This window comes from Sciurus carolinensis, chromosome 2 (assembly GCF_902686445.1).
Source record: "Sciurus carolinensis chromosome 2, mSciCar1.2, whole genome shotgun sequence".
NCBI classification, from domain to species: domain Eukaryota; kingdom Metazoa; phylum Chordata; class Mammalia; order Rodentia; family Sciuridae; genus Sciurus; species Sciurus carolinensis.
In genome coordinates, this window is record NC_062214.1 from 98,189,215 (window position 1) to 98,201,242 (window position 12,028).

The 12,028-nt window shown below is 40.3% G+C and overlaps 1 protein-coding gene across 3 annotated transcripts in view; it reads left to right on the forward strand.

Moving 5' to 3' along the window:
- The window catches only part of Nedd4 (NEDD4 E3 ubiquitin protein ligase), a 124,848-nt gene extending 121,763 nt beyond the window's left edge, over window positions 1–3,085 (forward strand). For 2 of the 3 annotated variants that reach the window (XM_047540062.1, XM_047540061.1), the window contains one exon: window positions 127–3,085. In XM_047540062.1, coding sequence (XP_047396018.1) covers window positions 127–229 — 103 coding nt within the window. In that variant the 3' untranslated portion in view covers window positions 230–3,085. The remainder of the gene's footprint in view (window positions 1–126) is intronic. The other variant, XM_047540063.1, reaches the window with a different exon arrangement.
- Window positions 3,086–12,028: the final 8,943 nt, after the last annotated feature.

The following is a 12,028-nucleotide window of genomic DNA, read 5'->3' on the forward strand; positions in this document are numbered from 1 at the left end:
TCTGTCCCAGTAAGACGACGTCTGGAGGGCTGTTGGAACATACTCATCCCACATAGCACTGTGTTTGCCACGGTGAGACTTGCTTTGCCAGTGCCTTTCCTAACAAGTTCCTCTCTGTTCTTTCAGCTTTAATCGCTTGGACTTGCCACCCTATGAATCATTTGAAGAATTATGGGATAAACTTCAGATGGCGATTGAAAATGCTCAGGGTTTTGATGGAGTTGATTAGATTATAAATAACAGTCTATGGTGTTTTTACTGCCACAGTTTTATAAGCAGAATCTTGATGTCAGGTTTTCCAGGGAACTGCTAAAACTTGGCCACTGATTCTTCCTAGATATTGGAGAAAATCATTTAAAACATTAGAAGAAATAGTATGACAGTTTTACTGTTAATTCAATCACTTTTAAGTAATGTTTTGCATTAATACAGTTACTTCATTCTATCTTTGGAGTTCACACTTCAAGATATAAGTCCTGTGTGCCTGAAATAGTGAGTTTTGTCCTTAACATTTACCTCTTTTGCAGTATTTGCCAGGCAGTTCTTTCTTAAACTACTGAAATTATAACTGTGAAGTATCTGTGATAAGTGTCATGTGTGAAAAGTTTGATGCTTTTTGAGAAGGAAAACTGAAATTTGGAGGGAAATACTTTAATATTGAGTAAACTACAATATATTTAGTGCTACTTATAGCTATTTATTATTTTAGTCTTGCCTAATGCACCTTACTGCCCAGATTTTTGGAAAAACCTTGGAAAATGTGTTACCTATATTTTTTTGTCAGTTGACTCATTTGCAAAAAAAGTCATTTACTTCTTCACTTCAAAAGTATTTGGCTTTTGTTAATAGACATCTTTACTAAACAAGGTTGTTCATAAGACATGTGAAGCAAATTCTTCTTTGCAGTAGGTGAAAAGTACTAGACCCTCCTCTGGCCTGTATATCCTTTTAGTTCATTGGTATAGTTATCACTTTTTCAAGTTTTAGTGTAGTTAGAAGAACCCCTTCATAAAACATTAAAGCTCCACAAAGCAGTATTTCTAAATATGCCTTGAAGAACTGAGTTAAATGTATAGTACTTGCCTTTACTAGTCTCTCTTTATACTTGCACAATTATGTAGTAAATACATGTTTACAGGGTTTATTATGTTTACAGATTAAGCTAATTTCTGCAGTTGCATTTTTATATTTTTAGTATCACTTTAGTATAAAAAAACCAAATAATTTGTTAAAAAATAACCAAAGAACAATTAAATGCATAATTTGTACTAAATTTGTTATCACATTTCTTATATTTTCTAAAATACTGTTTACTATGAAAATGATGTTTTATTATCAATCCAAAGTCTTTCAGCAAAATGCTGCAGGTAGAATCCTACTATAACCAAATTGAAGCGCAGAAAGACCTTGTGCATGTACTCAGCACTGACGGAATGCCCGCCATGTGCACAGCGCTGTGCTAGCCCTGGGTAAGCTTGTCAGTGACCATGACATCAGCTCAGTCTTCATCCTCAAGGAACTGACAAGTGTGTAAATGAGTTTGTAAACATTCAAAAGCAGGGGTGGGCAGAATAAGGCATATAGGTTCTAGTGCACCTGCAAAGATAAAGTATGCCAAGACTGTATTTATACGTTTTATACATTTATTGGAATGATTATATAGAAAATGCTCTTATAAAAAGTTAAATCTGTTTCTCAGTATATTATCTTGGTGATATAGGAATAATTGTAAATATATGTTTAAACATTCTTATATACATACAAATATTCTGTGAGACTTGTAAAGAGTATTTCTGGCCATTGGTGTAAGTTTCTTGGGGTATAACTTGAGTACCCATCAGCACCTGGTAGACATTTCAAATGACAGTAGCAAAACCACTTTCCAAACACTGCATTATCAGTTTGGTTTATGGAAAGTAATCCACAGATGAGTACACCCTTCACCATTGTGAGCAAGCCTTTAAGCATGACCACCAGGTATAGTCCTAGTTTTATCATTTACCAACTGTGTGAACTGAAGCAAGTTAACCTCTCTGGGCTCCTGTTTCTTCATCTGTTAAGTGAGAATAATCATGCCCACCCTTGCTAATGTGCAAGATTGTTATAAGTTCCTGAAAGATGAAAAATTAGAAAGTGATTTATAAAGTATTATAATCAGAAGATGTTTTGTTGCTAGCCATCAGATTTTCAGATCAGGTGTCCCAACTGTCTATGCTCCCAAAGAAGACTCTCTTCATTTAAAAATGACTTAGAGTAAATAAAGATGTAGATACATATCTGATACTGACTATATACTTTTATATATGTGCACATATGTATATCTATATATGGAGCTTGCCATCAGAAGCCATCAGAATTCATTTTCTCCACATCAGCAAAGTAATATTAACATGGGCCAATGCATTTTGTAAATGTCCTCATTATGTAGAACTGAATGTGAAAGCTGTTTTTGTTAACACAGGATTATACCTGGTTATTATAATATCACTTCTGTGAAATATCAAGTATTAGGACTTCAGAAAACATCATGCTTTTTATTCATCTGACTGATGCTCATTTGAATGATCCTATGACTCACATAGAACATGGTATTAATGAGACCAGACTTGCTCCTGCCCACCCCCCACCAGAGACCATCATCCCCTTCACCTCCCAGGTGTGGGCTGATGGTCCAGAAGAAACCTATATCACACAGCATGGCCCTTCATCACAAAGAGAAAATTGTTTTAAATGCATTCTCTGCTGGAGATCCAGCAAGGTCATTTTCATAAAACAAGGACATCTGACTTATCTAGAAATTACAAGCACATCATTTTAGCCTATATTTTCTCTAATCAAAAAAAAAATTTAACAAAGTTGTATTATGAATGCAAGATTAAATGGTATTTGTTTTAGATTTTTATTTATAATGCTGAAGTTATTCCATATAAATATCAAGTTAAACAATTCATTTTGATTATGAGCTATTTGACATTTTTTAAAAATCTTATATGGTAAATTTCAAGATTAATGTGTCAAATTATATTGCATACTTTAATGTGTAAGATCATTTTTAAAATCTTGATTCCACAAATAAAGTTCTATTCTAATTTTAAAAACTGACTCATTTTTAAATAGAAATGTTTTTCAAGCCAGGGGTGATGTCTTCTAATTCTTCAATCTTGAATTTATAGCTGATGAACTAAGACAACTATAAATTTAACCACAGCTACTCAATCTCCACTTTACATAAAGGTCATGTTCCAAAGGTCTGGTTGATAATGAAATGTTCAATAGAAGAAAAAAGTTCTAAACAGACTGGATTTCAGAAACACTGCTGCTCATGGAAGAGGTTAGCCTTAACTTCTTTGTAGCAATGTTAAGTCACTATTTATAACATTGTTTCTATGAGAAAAGGCATTCTGGCCGTTTATTTAGAGCCAAGCATCATTTCCTCCTTCCACTTAGGCACCAAGAAGGTTCTCATTAAGAAGGGAATTCACTTACACCTCCACTCAACCCCTTTATACCAGTCCTGAGAAGGTGCTAGTCTGGTCCCATAATTCTGCCCCACTCCAGACCATAGTTTTTAATTCTGGGGACCCAGGCACTACTTTCTCTGCTTCCATCCTTCCCATTCTAACCAGACTGGAAGGTTGCTAGCCCATACCATGTCTCACCTGTACAGGAAGTCTCTGCTCTACTGTTGAGCATTGTTTTATAAATGATAGCACACTAAGATGTTCGAATCTCAGGACCTTGATATTAATAGAGTCTCAGTAGGTTTTTGTGCTTTTTCCTTCCCCTGCAATCCATTCTATGCAGTTCTCCATCCTTTTTAATTGCAAGTGTGATCAGGTTGCTGTACTGCAAAAAACCTCTGAGAGAGCTTGGTTGAAAGCCTGCTGTACATCAGATTCTGCAGTAAACACTATGGATCTCATTTAATCTTCATAAAAACTCAGTGAGGCATGTTTTATAGGCTCAAGGACAAGTAATTCACCTGAGGCCACACAGCCTATAAAATCAGTGGATTATGAAGCACAGAAGAAAAACAAAACAAAACAAAACAAAAACTATGAAATTCAACAAATTCTCCAGGTGTATAAGTTTTCTTTTGATGCAACAACAAATTGCCACAAACTTAGCAGCTAAAAATACTATCCATTCATTATCTCGCAGTGCTGTAGTTCAGAATTCATACCGGCTCAGCTGGGTTTTCTGTTGAGGGTCTCAAAAGACTGAAACCAAGGTGTCGTCAGCAGGGCTTTCTCTCAAGACCCTTCAGTTTGGCACCAGTCTAGTTTCTCATGAGTGCAGGTGCGAAGTCCTTGTTTTCTAGCTAGATGTCTGTTGGGGGCCCTCTTGTAGTCTGGATGTCATTATCATTCCTCAGCCTTTGTGCCTGTCCATCTTTCAAGCCAACAATCCTTTTCAAGCTTCAAATCTCTCTGGTTTTCCCTTCTGCCACCAGGTGGAGAATGTTCTCCACTTTGTGAGACATGTGAGTAGGTGTGGCCCACCTGGGTGAACTATTTTTTTGCAGTCAGCTGTGCCATCTTGCAGAACACAATAAGATCTAATCACGTTGGCAAACTGCAGGGATTGGGTGGCATGGATCTCACCTAGATGGTTTCTAGAAAATTCTGTCTCATACAAAGTCAAGGTAAAGGATAAGAAAGTCAGGATTGTGAAGATTCTACTTGAAAACCACTGAGACGTCTGATTATATGTGCAGAATAGTTTTCCATTCTTTGTCAGCAGGACAGACTAATGCTCACATCAGTTGGTGGATTGAACTGGAGCAGTTGTAAATTCATGAACTACTGCTCCCAAGCAGGCCCCTGCTTACATTTTTCTCAACAGTATCCAGATTGAATTGGTCTGAAATTATACTAAACTCATCTTTATGAGTTTCCTCATTATGTAGAGAAATAAAAGACCATAGTTGCTCTTTTTGTTAAAAGGTTGGTGTTCTTTCCAGTGGAATCATGTTCAGGATTATGAGGCATGTAAAATTACAGCCAAGAAAGAAAGAAAGCAGTTCATAGCCCAGAGCTGCTCATCATTTATCGTAGATGTGTTTACACCTGCTTTAAATCTCCAGGGAGAAGGGCAGAGAGGGCTCCAATGCCTGAGTAACTGGAAATTCTTCTGCAATCACATGCCTCTGGAGCAGAGATTTTTCTCCTTGTGAAGTTAACCAGAGATTAAATCCATAACTGTAAGTTCATGAGTAACATTCAGTCCATTATTCAGGTCCTGATTTAAGTTCTCTTGTGGAAAGTAATCAGTTATCAAAACAAATCCTATGCTTTCCTGAGAGTAGTTTTCCTTCAATGGGTATATTTTGTAAATGAAAAAATCAAGTATATTCTCAAACTAATAAAAGGTAATGAGCACAGTGAACTAGAGATCATCTCCGTTTAAACAAACAGGATTTTCACTGATGCTAGACTTGAAAACATGATCCAGATTAATGACTTTGTTGATACTCAGTCACTGGGCATTAGTCCAAGTACAGCATAAATACTCTTCCAGACTTGATGACAGTGAAATATCTTATGTTTAGCTTCCAAGGGGATAACCAAGTTCTCAGTGATGAATGGCTAGCCGCCAACTGGGTTTGCTTTTCTAGTATTGCTGTTTGTTGTAATGGTGCGATGCTTGTGAATCGATGTCACTGGTGTGTGGTTTGAAGCTAGGAGGAATTCAGTGATGTTTTATCCTTGTCTACATCTTCAGAAAAATTGTGAGAAAGGAAAGCTCAATTAATTCAGTCACTCCTAGGACTCTGGAATATCTGCCATTGCCCCGGGGGCTCAATTTACATACTTTCCCTATTACCATCTGGGGACAATGTGAAAAGGAATTTGGGACTTATTTTCAAGACCTCTAGTTACTAATTTAGGCATTGACAAAGTGGGGAGGGAGGTAAAGGGAGAAATGAATGGCACACACTGCCAGGCTTTAGAAGATGTATTAAGACATGTTTGAGACATCATCCCAATCTAGTCCAGCACTATCCGATAATACATAATGCAGGCAACATACATAATTTAAAATTTTCCAGTAGCCGCATTTGAAAAAGTGAAACAATAAATGAAGCTAACTGTAATACATCTTATTTAACTCCAAGTATGCAACTTGTAAACCACATAAAGTTATGAATGAGCTATTTTTCATCTTTTGCTACTAAGTCTTCAAAATGCAGTGTGTATCTTACACACTTACAACACCATTTCAGTTCAGCCTGACCACTTTTCAAACAGCCACATGTGGTTGGTGCTGCCATATTGGCCAGCACTGAAATCAGTGGGCGTGAGGCTAAGCTTTGAAATACAGAAGGGAAGTGAGAAGCAGCTAGAAGCCATTCACCTGGTGGTGTGCTGAATTAGCTTGCAGCCTCAGAGATTCAGAAGAAGTTCCCCCAGGAGTGCCAAATGTTGAAAACCAAGCAACATGTTAATCAGGATGATCAGTATTCTGGCAATTTGTTAATTTATTAATTTACACCTAGAAGTTCAAAGATGGTGGGCTGGAAGGGGAGCTGTGTTGATGTACTAGAAGCACACTGTTTTCACTTAGTTTATGTTCACTAGGGGCAGGGGCAGCCGGGTGAGAGGCTGATGCAGATTATGGGAAGTGCAACAAATCCCCAATTCACATCTGAGTCTGCCACAGTGGCTGCTAGAGAGGAGCAGAAATTTTGCCTAGAGCTGCTCTCTAGTGCTGAGGTTGTCCCTAACATTAATACTGAAGGTGTCCCCTCCTGATAGTCACGGAAGGTGTTGGCAGAAGCAAGCAGGGATCACTGGGAACCAGTATCCAGTGTCCAAAGCACTAAACCTAGGACTTCGAAAGACCATTGTCAGAACAGCCAGGAGGTAGACGGGGACTGGGGTAGTTCATCAGAAACAGCCAGAAACCGAGGGTGGTGATGAGACAGGACAGCTGGGAAGGGAGGCCACAGACGAGAAAGGAGCTCCATGGGGTTGCAGGGGGTCACCTGGGAGCAAACCTCTGACACTGAGGGGAAGGCAAAGACTGTGGGAGAGGCATCTGTTTGTTTTTTCTGGTGCAAGGAGAATAACAAAATGCGATCGGGAGGGCTAATAGACTGCAGATGGAGGACTTCTGGCTGGGAGCTCAGTCCAGCTAAAGGCTTTGAACTGGAACCAGCCCTCTAATTTTCAGCAGTGCGTGTGGCCTGTGAAAAAGAAAGTTAGAGTGAAATAAAACAAGGGACTCCTCAGAGATAATTATGAGTTACTCCTGATGGGTGAAATAGCAGAGATTATATGGGGTTGGGAAAATAGAAATAAATGGTGAAAGGAATCTGATCTGTATCCTGTTGACAATAGGAAAACTATTCAAAATGGACAAGCCAAGTGGTGGTGTAGCTTACTTGTACGTTAGAAAGCTCTTTCTACATATTTAGGGGCAGGAGGACTGAGCACAGGTACTAGTTTAGAGAGTATTCCCATGACATGGTAGTGGTCCAAGGTCAGTGTTGAGAAGCAGGCATGGGGAGAAGTGGGATGGCTGAATTGGACCTTGTCGTCGGACAGGAGGGACAAGAAGGACAAAGACAAGATTTCAGGCTGACACCTACGTTTCTGACGGGGCAAACTGGAAAGTGCTGGCGCTGTCACCGAAACAGAAAGAGAATGGTCTGCCTTGAACGTGGTGGCATCAGAGGGGAGGCTTCTGGCAGGGAACAGTGAATCCAGAGGTGGGTTGAGATTCAGGGGTTATCAGCAAACCATTGCAAGCTCTTGAGGAGACCACAGTAGGTGTGCCACAAACTAAGAAACCTGGTCAAATTGCCAAATGTCACATCACTCCTAAGTATTTTACATTTTATTTTACTTAATAAAATAAGTGGTGACTGGGGAAAGATTATAAACAATGTCAATGGCGGGGCTAGAAAAATCGATTCTATCAAAAACCAAGCTTTTAGCGTTTTCTTGCTCTTCACTGGGTATCCCAGGATCTGTAACTACCGCCAACAGTTTTCTCTGGAACCCTGCTCCACTCAGGTCCACCTTCCCCCACAACCCTCCACCCCACACACACGTGTGAATACCCATTATCTGGTGCCCACTGATAGCTGGGCTCCTGTTCCTGATGTCCCCTGTGCCTGGCCAGATTGCTCTCTGCTAGCAGCCATCCCAGAGGCCACCTGTGCCTCGCTGTGAAGGAGCTCTCTGCTGCTCTTTGATTAGCATCTAGGTGCTAGAAGGCTGAAAGCTGTGGCAACTCCAGCCCCTGCACCTGTGGGTAAATTCACTGCTGGGAAACAGCCCTATTACCTCCCTCAGGAAGGTTGGGTGGGTGGAGAAAGTGCAGCAGTCCAGGTGGCCCCGGGGGAGAGAAGCACAATGAGAGTGAGCTCTGAGACCCCTGGGGAGGTCTTGGGGAAGAGGAAGTAAAGTTTGGAGATGAATCAGGGAGCCTGGGCAAGCACAAAGGGACAGAGGAGAAGGCTGCTCAGCAAGAGACAGGACCAGAGGCCCTTAGGTCTCCCAACACCTACCAGGAATAAGTCTCTGGCAGCTCCAGAAGAGAGCAGGTCAGATGGCAAACCCTGGAGGGAGGGAAGAAAGTCCCTCCTCTCTGCCCCTATACCCCAAATGACTAAATGCTTCTGAAGTACCCTAATCGACTAAATGTAGTTCACACTCAGGGCTGGCACCCCTAGCAGGAACAGTGAGATTCAAGAGCAGTGGACTGTACTCCAACCTGTTTGCTGATGCCTGATCTTAACAACGAATGAGGTCTTTCACTTCCACACACAAAAAAACTAAAATTACGAAAAGATTCCTGGTGCCAAAGGTACTCATAGTAAAAGGTAAGACCTGTTCTAGTGTTGGTGGGGTTTAGGAGAAGGGACTCTTCCCCTAGGTTGGAAAAGCCCCAAAGACTCAGAAGACCAATCTTCCAACCTTGCCATTTCATCCTGGGCTCTGCTTAGCCAATCTCAGAATGAGAGAAACAGCCGGGACAGGGGTCTCAGTGTGAATAGTGGTGTTCTGGTTGCAGTACAGGCCACTGAATTATTTCATCTGCATGAGATTTCACTTGGGGTTTTGTATAGGAGAAGTATTTCACAAATCTATGCCACAAAATACTTCCACGTATTAAATTACTCAAAAGATGCTTACTATTCATGGGCATGAACACCGAGAACAAATATGCTTACAACAAAATGGACAGACATAAATGTGAGGTTTTTTTAAATTATATTGGTTCCCTAGTTAAATATAACAGACACTGTTTCTCTGAGCCTACAGAATCTTTTCCAGAGTGACAATAACTTTTTTCCTTTGACTCAACCTCAGCCTTCCCTGCCAGCAATGTGGGGACGGCCTCATTCCCAAGCCTGTTTGCCAAGTTATGGGGGATTAGAAGTCTTTTCAGCTGGTGGAACACAGGTTTCCCAACCCTTTTAAAATGATCTAACACACATAGAAACGTGGTTAGAAGAGTGACTCAGCCAGAGTGGAGATTTTTTAAATCCATGACAAATACGCTTGAAAGCTAATTGTTCCCCTTCTTCCTAATTAGGACATTCAAGAATGCTAGAACACAGAATTCCCTGAATCACTCTTACATTTAGATATCATTTTTTATTCTCTTTACTCTATTTTTCCATACACTGTCTCATTTTACTAAATGCCAGAAAAATAGGTAGGGTACACACCACTGTTCTCAGAAAGGTAAAACAAGACAGCAACACAGTAAATGAGAAGCCATCTAGAAGTGAGGTCAGCCTCTGTGGGTGGTTTCTCGACCCTGGCATTAAACAACTTCATATTTGTCCAGCCTGAGCGCTTACCTGAAGCCAGGCACAATGGTGTACACCTATGATACCAGCTACTCGGGAGGCTGAGACAGGAGATCACAAGTTTGAGATTAGTTCAACAACTTAGTGAGACCCTGACTCAAAATAAAAAATGAAAAGGGTTTAGTAGAGTTGAAGGGTAGAGTCCCCCTGGGTTCCATTCCTAGTACAAAAGAAAAAAAGAAAAAGAGAGGGAGAGAGAGAAAGAACAAAGAAAACTAGGTGCTCAATTGCATCTCACTATGCCTGACCTGCAGGTAAGGTTTGGAGCAACACCTCTATTTGGAACATCAGGCTTGTAGTCCCTTCTGCTCTTCCAGGTGGAAAGGGTGTAAATAAACTAAATGTGGGCTGTCCATCCCTGAGGCAGGGGCTATGGACAGCAAGACCTACCCAGATACACAATTTTTAAAATTTCTTTTTAGATGTTGATGGACCCTTATTTTATTCATTTATTTATATGTGGTGCTGATAATCAAACCCAATGCCTCACACATGCTAGGCAAGCGCTCTAACACTGAGCCACAACCCCAGACCCCAGATATGCATTTTTTTATAGCACTTTATTAGGTTCTAAAACTAGAACTTAAATGCCAGCAATGGTTTACATTTTCTGAATAAACACTATAATTCAAAATTTAATGTATCAAGGTGTTTGGTCTTAGACCACCGGACTGGATTTACGGAGAAGGTTTGGCGAAGATTCTGTAGAGGGTAGCTGACTAAGGAAAATTTTTGTGTGCCTTTCAGTTCTTTGTTCTCTGTGTCCTGATTAATTTTTTCCTGCCAACTTCCAACTTCTGTGTGTGTGCGTTTGAGGGCAGTAAGGATGTATGTCTGCTATGTCACCAACACCTGACTGTTGCATTACAAGAACTTTTCTGTCCTAACTACAAACCCTTTCGTGTTCACTTTCTTTTTCTTCTCCACTTTGTCCTGAAAGGATTTTGTCTCAGATCATTGACTCCATTGGCTATATCAGCCTCCCTTTCCCTCGCCTTAAGAAGAGAGAAGCTGTTTATCTTTCTCAAGAAATTTTATGGTTTAGGTGGGAAAGAGCTGGCTTCCTGCAGAGCACTGAGAGGCAGATCCAAAAAAGAAAATAATCCTGTATCCCTGGCATTTCCTGGCAGCCCAAAGCATCCCTCTACAGCTGACATTGATAAAAAGTTCATCAAAGGCATTGGTCAACCCCACTACAGGCTTTCAAAACATATTCACTTGCTGGTCAAGAGGGTGAGGTAGATTCACATTTAAAACATCGACTTTTTTTTTTTTCTGTAGAGAATGTGCATACATTGTGACCACATTGTTATCACCTTCTGAAAAAGTCAACAGTCTCTAAATTAGTTGAAAAACAATTTCATTTTTTTGTTGTTGTAGATGGACACAATACCTTTATATTATTTATTAATTTTTTAATGTGGTGCTGAGGATTGAACCCAGGGCCTTCTTGAAAAGCACAAATGTAGTCTCTCTCTCTCTCTCTCTCTCTCTCTCTCTCTCTCTCTCTCTCTCTCTCTCTCTCTCTCTCTCTTTGTACTAGGGATTGAACTAAGGGGCGCTTAACCACTGAGCCACATCCCCAGCCCTATATTTTGAGACAGGGTCTCACTAAGTTGCTTAGGGCCTCACTAAGTTCACTCCTGCCTCAGCCTTGAACAATCCTCAGCCTATTCCTGCACAGGATGATGAAACATTACAAATACATCATTCTCCCTACTTAATTTTAAAATCTAGTGTGAGGGCTGGGGATATAGCTCAGTTTGTAGAGTGCTTACCTAACAAGCCCAAGCCCCTGAGTTCAATCCTCAGCACAACAGAAATAAATAAACAAACAAACACCTAATGTGATACCCAAGCTTTTTAAGACAAGTTGATATTAAAGTTCACATGGGCCAGGAATGGTGCACATGCCCGTAATCCCAGCAACTTGGAAGACTTAAATGGGAGGATTGCAAGCCCAAAGCATCTCAGCCTGTCTCAAAATAAAAAATAAAAAAGGCAGAGGATGGGACTCAGTGAATAAGTGCCCCTGGGTTCAATCTCCAGCACCAAAAAATACAAAAATAAATACAATTAAATAAAGGTCACATGGAAAAACAGAAATTCAAGAATAGCCAGGAAAACACTGAATGAAAACTGAGAGAGGCTAGCCCTCTCAGACATTAAGATATGCTATAAAGGGAGCCCCGGTTATAG